The 22,436-nt window shown below is 41.7% G+C and overlaps 1 protein-coding gene across 1 annotated transcript in view; it reads left to right on the top strand.

The window, feature by feature from the left end:
* The window catches only part of col23a1b (collagen type XXIII alpha 1 chain b), a 135,834-nt gene that overhangs the window by 85,892 nt on the left and 27,506 nt on the right, over positions 1-22,436 (top strand). Inside the window, exons 3-5 of the mRNA XM_085362163.1 lie at positions 14,495-14,539; positions 16,640-16,647; positions 18,770-18,796. Coding sequence (XP_085218289.1) covers positions 14,495-14,539; positions 16,640-16,647; positions 18,770-18,796 — 80 coding nt within the window. The remainder of the gene's footprint in view (positions 1-14,494; positions 14,540-16,639; positions 16,648-18,769; positions 18,797-22,436) is intronic.

Raw genomic sequence — 22,436 nt, 5'->3', positions numbered from 1 at the left:
CCATGTTGGGCCCGTTTTGCTCCACTGAGAAGGGTCATTAAATTATGTTCTGATATCCAGATGAGGGCTTTTATGATTAAATATACAGCTCCTCTTATTTTATTTTTTTTGCTCACGCTCACATGTTGGCAAGCTCGCAAATGTGGGAGTTTGTTGGATTTTTGGCCAGCAGCAGCTGGGCTGAGGTGGCTTGGCAAGAAGGTGGCGCAGCAGGAGAGCGAACGGCGGGTCGCTTTTCATCTTTGGTGTAAAGAAGAGAATCCTATTAAGCCAAAAAAACCAGCGCTTTATATAGAGCGAATAACGACACGATGATTTGGTGTGGCAATAGATGAGCTAAACGAATGCTCTCTGCAGCTGTTTTCTCCTATCTTTTATATGAACGTGCTCCATCTTAACTCCTATGCAAGGTCACTTTGTTATGAATGCGCACACAGAGATGCGATTGGTCTACAGCGTTGAATGGCACATACCTCTCCCAGCTGTGTTTAACTTTCATCACTGCACATGAAGCCTATCAGGCATATCAGCTGTGTCAGCCATCTATCACAGTTGCAGCTGCCGAGCTCACACACATTAGCAAAGTTCAACACGCACACTGACACGCTGTAAAGATCTTCACTTGCAAATCTGGTGGTGGACTCTCTAATAGAGCCGTCTGCTCAAAGAAATGCAAAACTCCATATATTCCTAACATATATTTATTGAAAGTGATCTTATCCATGGTGAGTGTTTGAATGACTGTAAGTAAACTCACAACAGGCTGAAACATCAGACTGATCCCAGTCTATCACCAACTGTGTTAAAGGCTCGACAGCCATCCCAGCCATGTTCAGGCCCCAGGAACTCAAGCAGCTGATTGGACCTAAAATGGGAGCCACCAACCGGATAAAGTGACGCATGACACCCTACCCATCAAGTTCACACTGGGGCAAGTCTGCACCTGCCACAGGAAAGGACTTCACAACACACCATACAACACAACACACAAGCATAGACGCACCATGCTGTCCCAACTCTGAGATCTCACGGTAGCGAAATGAGAGCGAGGGGCACTCAGAAAGCCCGCGGTGACGGCAGCGTGAAGTGATATCCTCCTTGCACCCACCTGTATGTGTAAGTCTGAAATAAAGAGATGATGATCTACGAAGAAGCAGCTGAGGGCTCTTGTTTAGAAATCCTAAAGTGTTTATGAGCGATCACAGAGGCAGCGCTACTGACGTAAGTGACTGACGAAGTTCGTGTCCCAACGGGCTGCAACAGGCGCTCCCATGACATGAAACTTTGACCCAATAAAGGTGAACTTCAGTCTGAGTTTTCTTGATCTAGTTACGGTTTTAAAAAATAAAAATCACTAGTCCTGGGGGTTGATCCTGAAGTTTTAATATAGAGACACATTAGGGTATTTTAAAAAGTGTATTTAGCCATTATAACATGTTTTGTGTTGATTTATGAGGTGGTTGTAGCTCAGGAGGTAAAGCAGGTCATCTGCTAACTGGAAGTTTGATGGTTTGAGCTCTGACTTCTCCGGTCTACATGCCAAAGTGTCCTTGGGCAAGATCCTGAACTCCAAGTTGCTCTCTGATGCGTTCATTGGAGCACGGGCGTTAGATAGAAGTAGAAAAAAGTGCTTGCATGAATGTGTGTGAATCGGTAAACGGTGCATGTTGTAAAAGTGTTTCGAATGCTCAAGTAGTAGAAAAGAAAAAAAATTAACATGCAGTGAAAGGAATAATTATTTATAATCTGAAACCTCTTGCTGTTTTGGCTCTTGTCTTCACCCTTGATTCACAATGCACCCACGAGAAGAGTTTCACAAGAGGAGTGGTGCAGTGTCTGCAGTGATGGGATGGTGCATCAATCCATTGAAGAGAGAGTGTGAAAGCAAAATTGTCCATTTACTTCTCAGTCTCTGTCCTGCCCTGACATCTGCCTTGTTCCAATGAATGAGCTGGTGAAGGTGGCTGTGTAGAGAGACAGGTCTAGGCTTCTCTGTGTAGACCTCTGCGACCTGGACCTGCAGAAGTGGGACGGGAAAAGAACATATATACTGTAACTGGAAAAGTCCAATATTTTCTCTCTTGTATTGAAAAATGTATTTATGCAGATTATGATTGAGCAGGAGACCACAGAATATATATCACTATGATTTTAAGGCCCCCAAAGTAGTTTTGACAGCATTGCAGCTGCACAGGGCATTGAAAAGTAGTGAGCCTTCACATACCAACAGTGCATGCTTTTAGAGATCCTTTGTGCACTGCTTAACATGTGTGTGCACATAAATTGAGTGTAAATGTACAGAATTAGTACAGTGTGCCCAGTATGCAAAGCCAAGACCTCTACAAGTCCTACATATTTACACATTTCCCTTGAGTTTTTGGAGCACTGTGAATCACATCCAACATGGACATTTTCTTGTCAGAAAGCCTGTAAGTCTGCAGTTTTCTTTATTCCTCTATCTGATTTTTTTTTTTTTTTTTTTGACCACAACTTTTTTTTTCTTTCGCCTTCATTTGGGAACTGCTCCTTGTAATCAATCACAGTGTGCCTGTTTGGCTATGAGCTTGAATTCCACAATAACGCTGATTATTCTTGATTCATCCATGTGTCAGATAGCATCATGGGTTCTTTACTTAAGTCAGGTTGGGTTGACAGAGAAGGTTTGTTCACTGGGATGGAATTACTATGAGACCCGAGACAGGATATTGGCAAATAGAGCAGGTCACATATCATTGCTGGTGAAGTCATGGAGATTGGAAATGTACAGAACACATGATGCTGATGAACTTACTGTATATGTGAAAAAGATGAGTGAGGGATGAAGAAAGTTAGATTAAATGTAACAATATAAGTAGGGTCAAATATTCAGCTTCTAATCAGTACATTAACTCTGCTATTAACTTAGTAAGGTCCTCAAATAAAGCAATCTGGCAGACCACTTGGGTAGTCGGAGGAGGAGATCTGACAGCAAATTTCTATGTACAAGTAAAAGTACACTCTTAATACTTTGCACGTGAAGCCCATCAGCAGAGAATGTAAGAAGCAGTTAGTCGCTGTTAATCAAATGCACTTTATGAACTGATCATCAGCAAGTGTGACCACCTCTATAAAAGCAGAAATTCACTGCAAGGTCAGACCACCCAGGCAGAGAAACTACATTCAGGTGTGTGGTAACACCATGCCACCATCTTCCTTGAATCGACATCCCATCAAATTCACACCAAGGTCAGACCGTGCAATTTGCAAAAAAAACTCCAGAGCTTCATCTTCAAGTCCACTAGCTTCAGCTGGCATGTTAAATGTTAAATTTCATGACAGTACAATTAGAAAAAGAAAACTTTGTAAAGATGAGACCAAAGTGGAGATATTGGGACATAATTCACTGGTTTGTCAAAAACTAAATGGAGAATATTAGCACGGATATCTCATACTAACTGTTAAGCACAGTGGTGGAGGGCCTTCTCAAAGTATCCTAGAGTCAAATGTGAGGTCATCTGTCGGACAGTTAAAGCTTGAACAAAGTTGGGTCGTGCAGCAAGCCAATAAGCCCAAACAAAGCAGTAGATATATAACAGTATGGCTGAAAAAGAAAAGAGTGAACCTGACTGCTGTGGTGGGACGTTAAGAGAACTTTGAGGTTATTCAAGTTATGTAAAGATATTGACTGCACAGGACTGCATAGAAAACATTTTGTATTTTTCATATAATTTTACATATAAAACAACAAAAAAAACAGATAACTTAAAAAAAAAACACAGGGACTGTGAATGCACCACTTCTTCTTAGATCCAGATGCCCATTCTCAGTTCCTTCACGAAGCCGGGTTCAGCATGCCCAGTCATGACTGTGTAATCTACACGCTCTCACCTTGGTTTCCAAAGTAGCTGTAACTGGCCTGTCTATTTCAGGTTTAAGAAAAGAGGAAGCGCAAACCAGACAGAGGACCTAGCTCAAGGGTAAGGTCTAAGGGCAATAGGTGTGAAACACCTGTAACGAAAAAGAAGAGAGGTGGAAATAATGGTGAAAATTAGAAACTGCTTTCAAATGGTTGGAACTGCACAGATATGCAGGGCTTGAAGAAATTTGAAGAAAGCTGTGGGAACGACAGAAGGTGGAAGCCTTTTGCAATAAGATAATTGTTAAAGCAGGAGTTAAGCTGCCTTTTGAACATTCACACCATGTTTCCTCAACCATGGTGTACACACACACACACACCACAAATACTGGAGTATTCATGGTGATTATTGCGATTTTCTCTTTATGCCTCCGCACTTTAAGACCCACCCCCGCGCTCCCCATGCCCGGGTCTCCAGTTCTGCCCTAACATGTTCCAGAACTTCCAGAAACTAGAACCACATTTTATGAATGAATAAAGGCTACAAAGATAAAAGAGAGTTTTTATCCTGTTACAGACCACCGTTCACCATAGGCTGGCCCCGGACGAAACCAACACTTCAAAAATAACCCCGTCAAACTACCACTGAACACACTGATGCTGTTGATGTTTGTCACATTAAAGAGTCTGAAACTTTTATCTTCAAAAACTGTTGTCCAAGTGCGCTGAAAGGAGTCCTGATACTTTGTATATTTGAGGCACATTCCTTTGTTGAAGAAAATATGTTAAAGTCTGTATTGGTAATATCAGATATGCTGTTTACTATCTGCTTGCTTTTTAACAGTAAAGACCTGCATCTCCTAACTCACAACCTTTGGCTTGGTATCTGTGCCTTTTTTGAATGATAATGTTGGAAGGACACAAGAACCCCGTCCCAGAAGTGCTATGAAATATCCAGCCTGTCTTTTTCAAACTTGACATGTGTTGCCATGGATTTTGTGGGATTCGTATTCACCGTTTCTTCAGGTCTTCACCTCTTTCAGGGTTGCGTGTTGTACTCTTTGTAAGCTTTGCAGGATGTCCACTCTTAGCGAGAGTAGCAAGAGCGCTGAATTGTTGCTGCTGGCATCAGTTTTTAATATTTTACAAGCCAGACGCAATGTGAAAATGAAAAAGCAGGTTGCCATAGCGACAAATCTGCATCCTCCCTAAGTTTTGCAATATAAAATCTACAAAAACGTAAAAATAATATTTCTTCAGTTTACGTTACTGTCATGTGCTATCATGTGTTTTACCACATTTCTTGTGACGTCACTCCTCTTACTGTTGCACATAAACATGTCCGCATCCGTTTCTGCCAAGTGTCACGTAAGTTTAGGCCATTATTTACTCAGGCAATGAGTTATGAGATGATATTTTTCATCATGCTCGTCGTAAACATTTTCTTGAGATGAAAAAAACTTTTCCAAAAAGTGGGGGGAAAAAAATTCCACCCTTCCATTGCCTTTCTGGCCTTAGTTTGTGCCTGTATGTAAATACAGCTGGTAGCACCTAAAGGCAAAAGCTCTGTCCTCTGTCTGCTGAACTTTGGGTGCTTTGGTCTTCTTTGTTGTGATCTGACGTATTTGCTATGCTTGGCTGGGGCTGGCTGTGTTTTTGCAAGGATACTGTCATTGTTTTGACTGCATCTTTCTCTGTGTGGGGCAGTCCCGTCCCTGCCTTCACGTCTCATTAGGTGTGTCAGCCTTCAGCACCAGCCCAGCGCTCAACACAAACCACCTGCCAGACATCGCAGCGGCAGATCCAGCGCAGAGCTCCTTTGTGTCTTCCTCTCCAACCTGTGCGCACTTTCAAACAAATATAAACACGCAATCAAAGTTCTCTACAAGTATACACTGTGTCACCCTAAAAACACAAATGACCTGTCAAGGATTATGCGAACCCACATCAGTGCCGACCTGATGAGTTTTTAGAGATTGAGCTCGTTAGGGCAAAATGAATAATGCAGCAGACAACTAAACAACCCTGCAACTTTAAGAGCATGCATACATACATCGCTCGCATGCAGGTTTACAGCGGCGTCACTCAGCTTTGACGGAGCGTGCTAAGAAAACTATATGTTGATCACACTCATGGGCGTGAAGCAGGCATCCAGTCCTTCGCACAAACATACTCAGAGAAAGACGCTCTGCTGCCATGCAACACTTGTAGAAACTCAAACACAAAAGCCGAAACTCTGCCGCATCTTATTTCCCAATCAAAGATGACCTTTGCTTGAATACCAGAGAGATGTTTACTAGCATCTCTCTCTAACCACATATCAACAGTCGCAGAGCCAAAGTTCAACCCACATGAGAGGCAGACAAGTTTTATAAAGACAATTTAATCCACAAGAGGTTTGTATTACTGATGTGATTCAGGCTGTTCATCATCTGGTGAGACTTCCAACAACAGTTCTTACCCTGCTTACGACTTGCTGTCTTATCTGCAGGAATTCCAAGAATACGATTATTTCTTAAAACCATTTGTACTAAGCTTTGGAATATGAGGGACATTTTTTGTACATTTTCTTTAAAACGGTCGAGTTTTGTGTAAAACAAGAGGTTTGTGGCGACGTCATGCCAGAAAGTCCAGCTCAGCCAGCAATCCTGGTACATCAGCAGTGTATAGTTGAGTTCCGTGCAACCTGATACCTCCGTTGACACCTTCTTTTATACATCCAGCCTTATATATAGCTCACTGTTCACACTTTCTACTTTTCTTGTCAAGGAAAGGCTGTGTGGCAGACAGGATGTCGACCTGGAGAAACAGGAGTAACTCAAAAAAATCAGCTTTAATGCCGTCAGGCAAAAATAAAGTCCAAAATGCAACACTGAACAGGGGCAGGACATCGAAATACCAGAAAGCACAGAGCACAGGGAATACACACATAGCATTAAGAAACAGCACAACAAAGGGTAAGGGGAGACTCGGACAACATATATATATGCCGATAAGGAGAGGAGAGGTAATAGGTGGCAGGACAAGGCACAGAAAAAAAATAGCAAAATAAAACAGGAAAGGGTGGACAAACACAGCAACACACAGCAGCTTCACACTAACTGAAATGCTGGGGAAGACTTCAGAAACTCAAAAACTAAAAGCATGAAAGTAATTTACAAAAAAGCTCTAAACAATCCCCCAAAACCACAAACTAATAAAAAACATGAACACGTATACCCCATTTTCATCTTCTTTCTGACAGTAGTCGGTGATGTTTGCTCACTTCTGTACCCCATAAACAGGGATTGAAGGGGGATTGGTAGATGGGAGGGACCCTAAGATCTAGGGATAATGTGTATTTTCCCCACTGATGAGGAGGAAAAAGCATCAAAATTAATAACAACAGTGCATGTAAGCTTTAAAATGTTTAGTTTACTATATATCACTTGCTGATCAGTTTTAACCCCTGAAAGCAATCTCTCATCTTCCTCTCCTGTGCTCTCTTCCTCATGTCTTTCTCCATCTGTATTCGGACTAAGAGTGAGGACATAACTAGTGAGACCTAATGAGTGCCAAACGGCACAGGAACACTTTGTGCTTTTGGTGATATTTCTTGAGCTTTATGAAACACTGCCAAAACTTTACTAACGTGAATGAAGGATCTGGGTCCAGTGCAGGCAGAACCATGGGGTGAGGTTACTTTATGACTTGTTACGTGAGATCTCCACGGCATCAGTGGGAAACAACATGAGGCTGCAGCATATGAAAAATGAACTTATTGGATATTTTTATGTATTAAATTGCCTGTGAGATTTAATTAACTGAAGCTACTGGAAGCCCGCTTTTAGCCGTGTCTATACTGGGGTCTTTGTTGCTGGTTCCAGAACAGAGCCATAAAAAATGAATTATTTCGAACAGAAATAATAATTTTCTCTGACTAAAGTAAGAAGAATATTAAGTAATCATTTTCACATATATATGATATGCAAGGTTGTTATGACATCTGTCACAACGAGATTTAATAGGTTTGAGTTGGAATTTTCTAACTATTTTTCCTGCTTAATTTGGATATCTGATTGTACCCACTCTGAGATCGGATATTCATGAACCCAGACTGAGCCACTGAACCTCGCCTGACCCAGAACAAGAGAGATGCGGGGCAGCTGGTGAACGAATCATCGTTACGTGATTCACATCCGTTTTCTTTTTGTCTTTTTGTAGCTGTTTACACCCACAGCATGTGTCCTCCAGCTTGCTGGAACAAAACTTGGACAAACACGAACGTGGACGGATCAGGAGACGACAGAGACAAGTAGTTTTGTTTCAGGCAAAGAAGCTTAACAGCTGTCCACATTTCTGCGAAACTGGGGAATCCTCGCAATCGTGCCTGATGTCAGCATTGGTTTGCAGCGACGGTACTTAACCTCGCCTTATGAGACCATAAATTCTGTCTTTGACAAAAGGGGAAACAGTTCGTTTAGTTGCTATAAACATATTTTGCAAGTATAATCTTGAGTCAAGTGTTGCAATATTAGTGTCAGCATTTCTACAAATGTGGTCAAAATTTGGCTTAAGGTGATTTTAACTCACCAGCATGTGTAGAAAATTCAGGTATCTACACAGAAAAACCTCTTCAAAGTTTTCATGATTGTAACAAAAGATGGAAAAAATCTATCATTAGTGATTATTCATCTCTGGCTCTCTTCCCCAGCGTCTTTTGTTTGAATTGCAAAATAAAGAGATGATATGCTGTAGGTTCACCACCTAAAGCTATTATGAAAGCAAGAAACAGACCTTTTCGACTTTCCTCTCGATATGTCCAGCCCACTTTTCCCGTTCTTTGCACTAAATTTCATTTTCCCATATTTGTGTGTGGGGAAGGTGGATGGATGGATTTTGGTTAGCTCTTGTTGATCCCACCTAGGTTAAACAAAATAGGACCTTAACAAAGATAAGGTGGGCTCAGTTCTCAAACATTGTGCACTTTATTCTCTCGAAGCTCCCTCTTTCCGAGAAATGTCACAGTAGCTCGATCGTGCCAAACTTCAGCTATGAGAAACAAACAGGAGTAGATGGAAGATGGACTGGCGTGTATGTTTTGTTGATTTGAGACCACAGTGGGTTTAAATAGTTTTTACAACCTGTAAAAACGTTGATGGAAAAATGGCTTACGGCGCCGCTCAGGTCGATTTCACTTATCAGCAGGAATTTTGGATTTGCCTGAGTGTGTGTGTGTGTGTTTGAGCTTACCCACAGGATGTGATGTTCAGTATTGGTCAATCTTTAGTGGCTTCCTGAAAGATACTGTGTGAAGACTTGAGAAGGATGCTGTATCTAAACAGAGATCCATGTGTTTGTTTTTCACTGGTTTCTGACATTCTCTCACACACATAGACACTCCGAGGGGGGTATTGGCTCACTTGTGGTCTCCCGGTCAAACCTTAAATGCTCCTTGTGTGGAGCTTGAGATCAAGTGCCTCGGGCGAGCGTGCACATACACACACGCGCACTTATCTGCAGTTCAAATGAAGTTCGTTGTATGTTTCCGTGTTATCGTGCTGTTCCCAGGGATTTCTTAACATGTGCTCAGCTGAGTGAGCTCATGCGTGTCCAGCATTTTTTTTTTTGTGCATTTCTTAAAGAGATCTGCACACATCACACATGTTTATATGTAGCCTTATTTCCTAAATATCCAGTATTACACATTTATCAGTTCACATTTTTCTACCTTAATCCCATACGTCTGTTTGTTTAGCATCCTCCCATCTGTTTTACAGTGTGCAAATCAACCAGTCACTCTGTGAAATGTATTGCTGCTTTGTCTTGGAGTTGTACAGTCATCTTTTAGTCAGTTAGCAACCTAGACCTCTAAAGAGTATAATGAAAACCTGCTTTTGTGTGTTATCATCCCATTAAATCATCATTATAAGTTGTCATCACTGCCTGCACCTAGTTGTAGGCTCAATAGGCTGTTATCACTTCGTGGAGTTGGTGCAGCATTGCTTAAATGACATAATGAGCATGTTTCCACTTTGAAATAACAACACAAGTCGACATATGGAGGTTGGAACCAGAATGTCACCCAGGAGTACGTGTGTGATACTTGATTTTTCATTGTTTTAGACGCATTGTTTTTAATCTGCTTTACATTTAAACTTTACATTTGCCTGCACGACCTTTCTGTTTCATGCCTTGCACACTTTGACTGGATGATGCCTGCTGAGATTTTTTTTTTACATGTGATTATTCAGATAACCTCAAAATTGCTGACTCTACTAGATTGAAGAGTGTCCTTGCAGACCCGTAGGACATTTTCAACTCCTTTCACCTCAGCTGACCCAGAAATGCCACAGTGAAACAGAAAGACAGAGCTAAAACCCAAGTCGAGCCACGGCCATTTGTTTGCATCTCAGCCGATATGCGCTCACCTCGCTGTTCTAGAGCAGGAATCTGAACTGCTTTCACACATGCCTACACTCTGCTCTCCAGCCCTGCTGCTTTTCCCATTAATTCCTCCAGTTAATCTAGTCCTACATCAGCTTGTCATCACCCGCCACAATTCCCCCTCAACTATGCCACTCAGGACTAATCACGCTCCCACATTTCAGTCACTCTGACGCCTGCCCCTCCAGTGTTTGGCCACTAACCTGTCGACATGCAGACGGCCGCCTTTCAAGTCTCAAACAAAGGTAGAGCAGGCATGGCCCGTGGTGACCCATATCTTATGAAGTATGTGCTTGGTTAAGGAAGAATTTTATGCACCCAAAGACCATGTACGTGCAAGACTTGTGAAAGCATTCATCCATCGATGCCTGCTGACTTCGTTTTGTCTGCCAATCCTTTCCTCTGTCATTTTTCTTATATCTGTAAGACTCTCTTTCTCTGTCCTTCCCAACTAATTTCTCTACCTCCTGGTCTTTCCTCCCCATCCCATCACTCCCATGCACATTCCTGTCTCCCTGTTTCCAGCTTTTTCAGCTTTTCCACCTTGTCATCTAGCATCTCTCTCCATCTAGTCTCTTTTCAGAGGCCTTGGGCTTACTCTAGCATCTCCCACTCCTGTTTATGACGGTGGAGGCTGAGGGAGGGGAAGTCAAGCCCACTGTGAAATATGGAGGCTATCATAACACGGCTGGCATCTGTGCCTGAGGTTTGAAGGTGTAGAGGTGTTAAAAGTGTAAAACTGTTCAAACATAAATTTTAAATGAGAGTCAGTGCAGTGGGTGCACAGCTGTAGCCCACTCAGTTTCCTTTGTTATTCTTTGTTTTGTTTTTTTAGTTTGCCAGCAAAATCCTGTGGGAGCTTAAAATGGCAAATGGAATCACTTACATACAGCATAAAAATATGATTTAGTCGAGCACTTAAAAAAAGGGTCAATCTTCATTTCTTTAATTAAAGTTATTACTTTTTTTTTTTTTTACTATTCCTTCAATCCCAGAGTTCCAGTGTCATTAATAGCTCATTGCTGTTGCATTAAGGAGGATGAAAGTAGGAGAGGCAGACATGCGTAGGAGGTGGGAGACCATGATTGAGGTCTCCTTGAAAGGGCTGGCAGAGTCAGGAAGTGATTAGGCCACTACAGTACCCCCAATAATGACAATAGAAAACATGCTCAGAGCCATTTATGTGGAACCAGTGTGGTTCTGATTGCACTATGAGAGCAGGGGAGGACGGTCACATGGAACAAAAGACAGAAGAAGTGAGGTGTTGCCCACAGAAGGGTTTTAGACCATGGGAAAGCAAGCTGAAGGCTTACTTGTTACTTTAGCTGCCCTGTTTTCTTGCCATGTCTGGATCCTGTGCAGTAAATTGACGGTAGATTTGCTTTTTGAGATTCATTTTTAGAACAAGCAGAATTTATTTTTCAAAGAGAGGTTGACAAAAAAAGTTCTGACATGCAGCAGAAAGAAAGTGATCGTTTTGAGGCTACCATAAGTCCTGTGTCAATCAAACGACTCCCTGTGAGCATGCACTTGGCGACAGTGGGAAGGAAAAGCTCCCTTTTAGCAGGAAGAAAACTCCAGCAGAACCAGGCTCATGCAGGGTGATTCTGGTGCTGGGAGGAAGGGGAGGAAGACAGAACAAAAAACACACTGTGCAAGAGAGCTAGAGATGAACAACAACTAATGATTAAATGCAGAATGGTGTGTAAGCACATGGTGTATACAGCCGAGTATAAAGATTTTTGATACTAGAATAACCCCGTTTAGATTAGAAAAAACAATACTGGACAAGTAAGTCAAAGTCCAGAGTTTATTTATTCTGATTATTATCATTATTCTTCTTCTTCCATCTTGCCTCGCAAGTTTGAAAAGAACCTCAAAAAGTTATATCAGAATGTGTGATTCGATTAAGAATGTTTTCCTATTACTTTGGCAGTAAATTCACAAAAATATTTTACATGGCTGCTTCAGTAAGGTGAATAATGACATGTAAAGGACGCCAGTCAGTGTTTTGGGCTTTTAAAATAAAATACTCTCGATGATCTACCAACAAAATATTTCAAATACTTCTCACAAGCTCCAAAGAGTAATTCTTTCCTTCTGATGCCTCTCTTGACACATCCTTTCAGCTCCTATTGCCTCCTTATAGCCGACCCAGCAGTAGTATTGACATACTCGTAAGTTTATTCAGAAATTTTTTTGGTGTTTTGCTTTTAATGTTACAGGAGGAAATGGAGTAAACATTCAACTGTGTGTTAGACAAACCTGTGGCCAGCATGTCCCCAACGTAAGAGAAATATTAAACTGAAATTGCAGAGTGCATGGGAGCTGCTCTCAGGACACATCCGCTTTATGGTTGACTATCACACAGTAGAAGTGGATTACGAATATCGATATTATCAATACCAGTGCTGATATTTGTATCGGATCGATACTAGCACCAACTGAGCAATCTTTTTTTTTTTTCAGTTTGTAGCCACTGAACTGTGTTAAATGTATTTCCTTTATTTGAGAGGGAAAAAAGAAACAACCTCAAACATGCAGTGTGAAAAATGTCTGAACCTTTTTGTGCTGACTGTCATGTGTTTTGGATTTATAGCCTATGGCGCAATGAAACAAAAGAAGCTGACCCAGAGTATTTTAGGGACAAGCACATTTAATTCAGTTCAATTCAGTTTTGTTTATACAGCACCAAATCACCCACAGAAAAACCCAACGATCATATGACCCCTATGAGCAAGCACTTTGGTATATAGCACCAAATGACAACAGTCGCCTCAAGGCGCTTTATACTGTAAGGTAAAGACACATCAATAATAGGGAGAGAACCTTAACAATCATATGATACCCTATGAGCAAGCACTTTGGTGACAGTGGGAAGAAAACTCCCTTTTAACAAGGAGAAACCTCCGGCAGAACCAGGCTCAGTGAGGGACAGCCCCTTACATTTCAGGTCTCCAAGTTTCAGAATGCATGAAAAACTGAAAGGTGTGTTTTATTGTAGTAACTCATTATTGTGAAAAGGAAAACCCACAGTGATTTAGTGATCAGTATCAGATCGATGCCTATATTTGCAGTATCGCTCGCTGCTACCACACAGTTGATGTGCATCAGCATTGACGGGAGCTTATCCTGATATCCTGATAGGGCAGTAGGCAAAAAGAAGCAGTTTGCATGCATGTTGAAGTGTCCTTAGCCAGAATCCTAAACCCAAGTTGCCCCTCATGGATACATCACAGTGTGAGTGTACATTTTAAACAAACAGCTTAAAGACATTGGACATGTGAATGCGTATGCTTATGGGTGAATGAAGGGTGCAGAAGAAAAATACTTTGAGACCTCTCTACTTAAATAAATAAGCCCACAAAATATACTCAGCCTGTAATATTCTGCTTGGGTGTAATGTAATTAGCTATAACACTGTGGCAAACTGTGCTAAAAATTTTCAGTGTAAATTAGAGACTAATTAGAGACTACAAGCTGGTCTGCTATGCACCAAGCAGCCAGCTTGGTGCATATCACACATGGAGAGAACTTGGAAAACCTTTTGTGGATAGCTTCAGCTTTTAAGCCAAATGGGAAGCTTGGGTGATCTTTCTGAGCCTGATCACAACCTTATTTTTCTTTGGGGTGCAATCAAGTGCACTAGTTGTAAGAACAGTACCTCTGTGAAATCACCGAGCAGACACTGACGCAAATCAATGGAAGTGTAGAAAATGACTCATGGTCTTCTAGCAGCATGAGGTCTAACGTCTCACATCATCTCCCGTCCCTTCTGTAGCTTTCTTCCTAGTTTTCCAAGCTTGGCAAGAATTCGCCAACAATGACAAAAAAGCTTTTTACTAGAAAGGTCACAGTGGAGGCTGCATCATAACAGGACCAGAGGAAAGTTGCTGCATGAAGGCCAGAGATGAATGTGATATTCGCCCAACATGAGGGGAAGAGTCTTGTACACACATGAAAGTCTTTGTCCAGCCAAACTGAAAGTCACAGAGTGCATTTAGCTCTAAAGAAATCTTTTTCTGTCATTTTATTTTTGTTTCTCGCATCTGAAACTGAAACTACATGTGCAATTTGTGCGCTGACATTTTAGCGCTCTGCCAGCTCGTACGCATTTGATGCCAAACAGCGCTCGAGCAGCAGAAGCGAAACGGCGAGTGAGGTTGAGTCGTTTTCTACTCATCCCTGCAGTGCTGATTTTGGCAATTCATCGCTCTTTCTGTGTTTCCACAGGGCCTCCAGGAAAACGTGGAAGGATGGGAAGAAGAGGGGAACCTGGTAAGTAATGCCCATCAAATCATTTAACGGTTTATTTTTCCTTTTAACCTCTTTTCCTGGAAAACACACACTTTTTTTTTCTTCATCACACTCACATACCATCCCTCTTTTTCCTGTGTGACTGGGTAAGTTCGAGGCGAGGGCCCAGCAAAGGCAGTGATCCATGAGTCAGGCCACTGGATGATGGGCTTCAGTTGGCCCTTCTCCCTGTCCCTTTCCATTTGCGCCGACATAGTGCTAACTCTGGCCATGTGGTTCCACTAACTTTGCCCAGATGTCAGTCGTTCTTGCTGAGCGGTAGCAGCTGCTGTAGTACGAGCCTAATGAGTCTGCCTCGCCAACATCGCTACCCACCATTATGGTGCTGCTTTTTCAATCGATCCAAACCACAAAAACACTCCACGAGGAACCAAAACAGAGCAAGGACATAAGTCTTGTTTCACAAATGTCATCGTGAAAGATGGAGCGGATGTTGTACAAGTCTCACTCATCCCAATTTTTAAATGTTTCTTATTAAAAGTGGGCTCCACGACAGTATTAGGCAATTTTATCAAAACCTGCAGGATATGTGTCACTGTCGTAAAATTTCCATTGTGGTTGTGAATCACTGAGGTGGATGTTTACAGATGGGATCTGTTTTTGTGAACACGGTGACTAAGTGAAAGATCATCAGTGATCCCTTTCTGCTTGTCTGCTTACTTTATTTTATCTGATCAAACGTCCATCTTTTAGGTGACGGGTTGAGCAAAACGTCCCATAAATCTCGACTCGGAATTGCATGTTTTTTTTTCTGTTCTAGAGGGCGGCCAAACAGTATATTTCTGTTTTCTAGAAATCGCAGCAGAAGGTGAACACCATCAATGTGTTAGTCTCTTGCCGGCATGAACGGCCTTGTGTGTGGTTTGCGCAATTTGGTTTTCTTTGGAGATGCAAATCTTAAGTCTAAATCTTACCGTTTACAGAGTTTCACTCATTTTCTGAAACTACTAAAAAAAAACAAGAAGTGAAATTAGATTTGTTAGGGTCAATTTGCTGTGGCAGATTTGGTGGACTAGTAAGTGTTCACGGCAGCGTTACGGTCTCAGCGGGACTGACCCAGTTTACCATTATGCCTTACTCATGTTTTTAATGGATTTTGGAGAGCAGTAGTGACCGGTCTCAAATCTCGATAATCAGTTTACTGTCTAACTAAATTTATATTAGCATAAAATGTGGAAATCCCTTTGGGTGTCCTCCAGGTCCGTTTAATGGAAACCTCATCATTACGAGCATGAGTGGGGAATTAATTTAAGAAACTGGGACTGTTGTGGAGGCCCACACCCCTGGGAAAATTAATTACCCACCCCTGATTTGGAGGATGTGTGCTGCTAAGGTTTCAGCCGAGAGTGGACGCCTATTTGAGGCAGATGGTCCGTGTCTGAAGGGCCGTCGTGGTTCTGTTTAGGCTATCGCTTGTATTTTTTAGTCTCTCATCCTCACATTGCATCCTGGCTCAGAGCGAGTACGTATATTAAATGGAGAGGCTGTTTCGCCATCCTGATGCTGATGACTCCAGGACAACATTTTAAAAGGCCAGAAGAGGTTTTCCTCCATTCTCTCAGGGAAAAAAAAAACAAATGAGAGTGGAGAAGGGAGCGCACAAACACAAATAACAGGAAAGAGGGCAGACAGAGTAGTTAAGCATCTTAAAATCAGCCCTCGCTGTCATCTTCTCTCTGACATGCCTCGTTTTTTTTTTCTTTAAATTGTTTCCTTTTCTCTTATGTTTGCTCCTGCGTCTCTTCCTTTCTCAGTAGTCTACAAGCACAAGTTCAGTAGTTAAAGCTTGTCTTTCTGTGTGGCTTTCCAAGCTAGTGTGTTTGTTTGCCTAACCGTCTGGCCCGGGAGGTCCCCGTCGAAGCATCCAGACACAGATAAACTTTCATCCCTCATGAACCTAAACGCCTCCCTCCTCTTCTTCTTGACACATGCTCGCCCCTAAAACATGCATTTTCATCTCTCTCTACGTATGCAAAGCTCCTGCTGAATCAAAGAGCCCACTTCAAGGCCACAATAGAATCTGTTCATGTTAACAAGGATTTTTTTTGTGTGTGTTTTAAGGAGAGCCTGTTTTCAGTCTTGCTGACTTTATGTTGGTGTTTGATGTCGTACTCATGCTGATGAGGTATGCTGTACTGAAGCCGCAAAGGTGGCAGAGCCCCAAGTGACATTATACACTATAAGCTGCATTAATCAGCATCATTATCGGTTTTATCGGATAGCATATTAAGGAATAGCTAATAAAAATTCTGCTAATGATGCGTTCACTTTGTAGGGATTTAAGTGATTTAATAGTGCTCCTGGTCTTAGCCTCGGACTTTAAGGAGATTATTAAAAAAAAAAAAAGGCCACTAACAACAAAAGGAGTTCTTTGATCATTACTTTTGTTTTCTGTTAGGCAAAGAATGAAAAGCTGAATGTAGTTTTGCTGCTGAGGCTCAACATCAGAGCATTTCAATCACGACAGAAACACTGCCCTGGAGAAATCTCAGAAGCATCTCATTCTTTTTCTCCCCCCACAACTTTAAAGGGACAGACAGTTTGCCAGCACGCCCCGACCTTTTTACTCGCTGTTTTTCCGCCATCCAATACGCCCTTATTTTCTTAAGAAACAAAGTCCTGACATGACTTCATTTCCTAATGTAAAACATGACCCATTATCCAGCAGTCTGTTTATCATAACGGGTTCACCACAAACTGCGCTGGCGGCAGCTCTAATATGTTTGTTCTGTACTGTATTTAGGTGGTTAATTGCAGCCATCATCTAACGAACCACATTGCATGTGCAGGTTTTTTGTTGTTTTGTTTTTTTTGTTGCAGACCACTGTTCAGAGGAATTGATTGGTATATAAACCAAAGCCTGCTGCAGTTCTCGCATGTTGTGCTTCATGTGTCTGTAGAGACTTGTAGCATTTACTTTCTAACGCTTGGTTTCTCTTTTGTGTTGCAGGGCTTCCTGTAAGTACCATTCCACCTCATCCAGGTAGTATGGAAACAAACTAAAGAGAGGTTTCAACATCAGTCACGCATGCACACACATCCACCTTGTATCATCCCTCGCTGTGAGTCCTGCACGGCCCGGCAAACTGCGGGAGTTGCCAGGAATCCTTTCACTCACAGACATACAGACTGTCACAGACTCACTCGCACATGCATCCACAGAGAACGCCAATAAATGGACCACCTGTGCATGTGGGTGTCCATGACTGTGTGTTTGAGTCTTTCATGGTGATGGTTAGGGAGGTGTGACTTATTTGCAGTGAGTTATTCTCCTCTGTGGGACTGTAACTCCTGCTGACACTCTGACACACTCGGGAGATAAAACACACCGTTACTCAAAGCCTTGTACAGAGTGGAAACTGATGCAGCTGCCTTCAGATTTGTTTTTTGTTTTGTTTATTCCATCTGCATTTTAAATGTCCAATTTCAGTTTTTATTCCTTTCTTTTTCTTTCTTTTTTTTTATTAAATTGTCCCATGTGGCACTGATCAGATATGCAGAATTGGAAATGCTCTGAAACGTACCGTGAGGAGCTTCCGGACACATCAGAACAAAAACAGCATGCCCGGCCAACCAGGATTTGTTCGATTGGTCTGCATCTGATCCACACTAGGCGTGCATGGAACAATGTCTTCTCTTAAAGACCCCCACAAAACTTACAGCCTAAATCTCATAAAGTTGATGGGAAGGTGTGGTAATCCAGTCACTCGCTACTCTGCAAAGTAGCAATGTGTCAGTGCCGTTTATCTAAGTAATGTGCAGTGGCTGGTACTGTAGACACAATGAAAACAACTGATCTGATTTTCTTTTTTAATTATTTTTTGTGTCCAAGTGGCTTTTAGTTTAAAACCGTGGCTCATGTTTGAGAGCAGATGAGAAAAGAGAAAAAAAAATCCCAGAAAATGTGAGTCAAAAGCTGTGGTGTAAACATATGACTAAGTCCTCGCTAGTTCATTCGTTTCCAAATACAAATTTAGTCTCCATTTACAGTAAATTATTTCATTCAAGAATTCAATATTTTATATGAATAAATAAATAGTCAGCCACAATCCTTTAAATCATTAACCACTTGTCTCCTTTTATTATGTAGGATACCAGGCTACATGTTGGTCTTTGAGTTTGTTGTGTGCAGCTGTTAGTGTCTGTTCAGCCTTGATTAATGCTTCATGCTTCAATGTCTAACCTCACCAGGGCAAGGCTGGACGGGATGGATACCCGGTAAATTAGATTTTTATTTATCCTGTCACTCTATTCACTTCACCTACTTGTGTGTCTGGGCCTGGATCTGTTCTAACTTTTTCCCCACATTTATTCTGCCTTTTTCTATCCCATCATCTTCTCTGCTTTTTCTTTCTAAATTACTAAATTAATTCATTTACCCTTTCCATGACTTCCTCTTCATAACCAATAACCAACAGTGATGTATCCTGCCTCATAAATGAGAAGTAAGCTCACAGATATGCAAAGTTCAGACTGGTTATATCACACGAAATATGACTAACCCAAGGCAGTTGGCAGGGGGAAACGCAGCACGTTTAGTTCTCATATGAGTAAACATAAAGAGCAGTAGACATAAATGCCCAATAATGTTAAGATATCATCAGTAAACACAAACCACAGGAGTGTAAACCGTACCACAATGTGAAACAGTCATCCACAAGGCTCCAATCATGGCTTGCAGCTTCTAGTTGGGCTTTAATATGCTTGGTGTAATGCAACGATGTACATGCATAGCTACTGAATGGAAAGCAGGTTACCAATTTCCACAAAAACACAGAGCCATGCCTAATGTTATCCAGAGATACAGCGGCCTCTAGTGGACAGCTAGACCTTTTCTTTTCTTTTTTCTTTCTCCCACAATTTATGAGATGAAACGGTGATTTCTAGCTTATCATCCATTTATGAATACACCTACACAAAGCAGTGTGACTTCTAGAAAAGTGTGCACAATGCTACAGTCCTCCCTGAGTGGACGTCTCGGCAATCCCCCCCAAGGTCAGACGATGCAGTGCTCAGAGAAATAGCAAAATCACAAAAGCATCTCAAACTCTACAGGCCTCAGTCAGCATGTTAAATGTTAAATTTTACGACTGTATTAGAAAAAGACTGGACAAGTATGGTTTGTTTGTTAGGGGTTGCGGGAGAAAGAAAAATATTGTAGCATGGTTTAAATTTGCGAAGTTGCTTCTGGAAAAATACAAAAAAAAACCCCACCAAAAACCAAAGACTCTGGGAAAAATGTGCTTTTTGGACAGACAAGACCAAAGTGGATCTGTTTGGCCATAATGCACAGCCCCACATTTTGAGAACCACACACAATAAATCAACACAAACACCTCATATCAGCTGACAAGCAGGGTAGTGAAGGGAGGATTCGGAGCTACAGGATCTGAGCACCTTGTATTTTAGTCAGTCCTGAACTCCTCTGTATACCAAAGTACTCTAGAGTCAAATGAGAAGCAATCTGTCTGATAGCTAAAGCTTGGTCTAATTGCCATGCAACAGGACTCAATTTAAATCTAAACACAGCAGCTAATCTACAACAGAATGGCTTAAAAAGAATCAAAGTGTTGCAATGGCCCAAAGTCCAGACCTCAGCAGGACTGAATAGTCTGAGAGTGCTGTGCACAAAAAAAAACGCTTAAAGAAGAGCGAGCCAAGAGGCCACAACCTTGTGAGACACTGATAAAGTCATACAGAAACATTTACTTCAGATAATTGATGCTAAAGGTGGTTCTACAAGCTCCTGAATCATGGGGTGCACTTAGTTTTTCACTCATTGACTAGTTCCATGGTGACCCAAAATAGTCACGTCATCTTAACTCCTACAACATCTTTGCCATGCTAGCTGTGTAGTTGTGGATGTTGGGAATGCGGGTATCTCGGGCTCTCGCTCAGGCATATTCCCATACAGTCTGCCTGGCACTGCACAGCCCTGCTGACGGGAAATGCCTGCTGCTAATTACACACAGGTGGACTCGGTGCACAGATAAGCCTGTGCACATTTGTGTTTTTTAGAGGATTTTGTTTGTTTGCTTGCTTGCTTGTTTGTTTTTGCCTGTGACCGTTCATCTCCATTGCCGTCTCCATTTGAAACCCCAGAGTTATTGCACATTTTATTGTCTTGTTTTCATTTAACATTGTCCTGGGATGCCATTATTTGTGCATTGCTTAAACACTGCACAATCTGGTTAATTCTTCCCAGTCTAGTTAGTATAATGAAATCAATCTGTATAGTGCTAAGATTACATAGATGAAACAGTGTAACAACTGGAGGAGCTCAGTCTGCTGTTGCAAGAGGCAGCTTCCTGGTCTGTGTGTGTGTGATTATAAAGACTGAGGATGCTGCGTGCTTGAGGTCACAGTGAAACAACAGCAGATTAATCACGCTGACAATTATCATGGACAGTATATCATTACATTTAGCAGGAGCAGAGATGATAGAATTTCAAACATCTGACTTTAAAAAGAGCCGTTCTTCCTGTTGGGTATCAATGTTTGTGTGTCTGTGTCCATATGTGTGGAGGCTGTCCAAACCACCTATTGTTTATGTATGTCTCTGTAACAAAGCCCAGGACTGTGGAAGTGGTCAGAGGTATGTGTGTGTGTGGATGTGAGTGCTAGATGTGTTTTCACACCAGTATTTTCTCTCAGATGCTCATATATGAGGGCAATCAGCACAAATATATATCTATATCACTATTGTAATATATCTATATCACTAAAGCACTTCTGGATGGATGCAAACTGCATTTCGTTGCCCTGTACCTGTGCATGTGCAATGACAATAAAGTTGAATTCTATTCTATTTTTTTTTTTTTTTAAATGAGACAAGTGGGTTACCGGAGACCGCTGCGCTGCTAACTGCATTGTGCCAGAGATTTGTGCCAACAAGACTTTTTTTTTCTCTTTCTGTTTCCATTCCTTAAACAAACAGCTAGATTGCTTCCCAGTGTTTTTTCATGTCCTCTCTCACCCCTATTATGTCTCTCTGAATTACATACAATGCAGTTCAAGCTTTTAACCCTCCCGAGCCAAAAGTCTGTAAGTGTACAAGCTAGCAAACAGTTCAACAAGATGATAATAACAGCTGTGGAAGTCCAAAGTAACAAAGGGCATCTAATCAAGTTTTAATTAGAGGTACTTGTCCCTGATTTACTGGTAATACAATTTTCTGCTGCAATTTATTCTCCTGCACTGCAGTTTAGAGGCATTTTTTTAAATACACGTTTTTGTACCCTTTAATGGCCTTTGAATACTGTGTACTGCTACTTTTGATACTTAACCTTGGTTGGTTTGGAGTGTAACCAACTATTTTTTACATTTTGATATTGCAACTTTTCCATCAATCCGTTATCTTCAATTTGTCCTGAGTTGGGTTTCAGTTGAAGCCGACTAGGCAAACGTCCTTCTCACCAGCAACAGTTTCCAATTCATCCAAACTTGAGGAGAACCTGAGCTGTTCTCAAGCCAGATGAAATGTACACTGCTGAAAAGGACTGAAACATGACGTCCCAGAGGTGTTCGACTGGATTTAGGTCAGGCTACCACTGACTGGGGGCCCAGTCAGTGGTATCAATTCCTTCATCCTCCAGGAACTATCTGCATATGACGGCTCATGAGTCCAGTTATTGTTGTCCACCAGGAGGAACCCAGGACCCGCAGCAGCAGTGTAGCATCTGACAGTGGGTCTAAAGCGGAGTCCAGCCATCCTACAGAGGAAACTCATGTATTTGCAGCTTGTATTTGCAGCCCTACTCTGTCAGTCATTTATGCCGTGACCATAGATGAGGGTCGGATCTTAGATGGATTGATGATTTGGAAAAGCCTCGACTTTCGGTTCAGTTCTCTCTTTACC

The sequence above is a fragment of the Diplotaxodon limnothrissa genome, linkage group LG2, assembly GCF_057381915.1.
Source record: "Diplotaxodon limnothrissa isolate DT_005_m linkage group LG2, D_limnothrissa_male_GT1.1, whole genome shotgun sequence".
NCBI lineage: Eukaryota > Metazoa > Chordata > Actinopteri > Cichliformes > Cichlidae > Diplotaxodon > Diplotaxodon limnothrissa.
The sequence above is the reverse complement of the archived record's forward strand: the minus strand, read 5'-3'. Positions and strand labels throughout refer to the sequence as shown.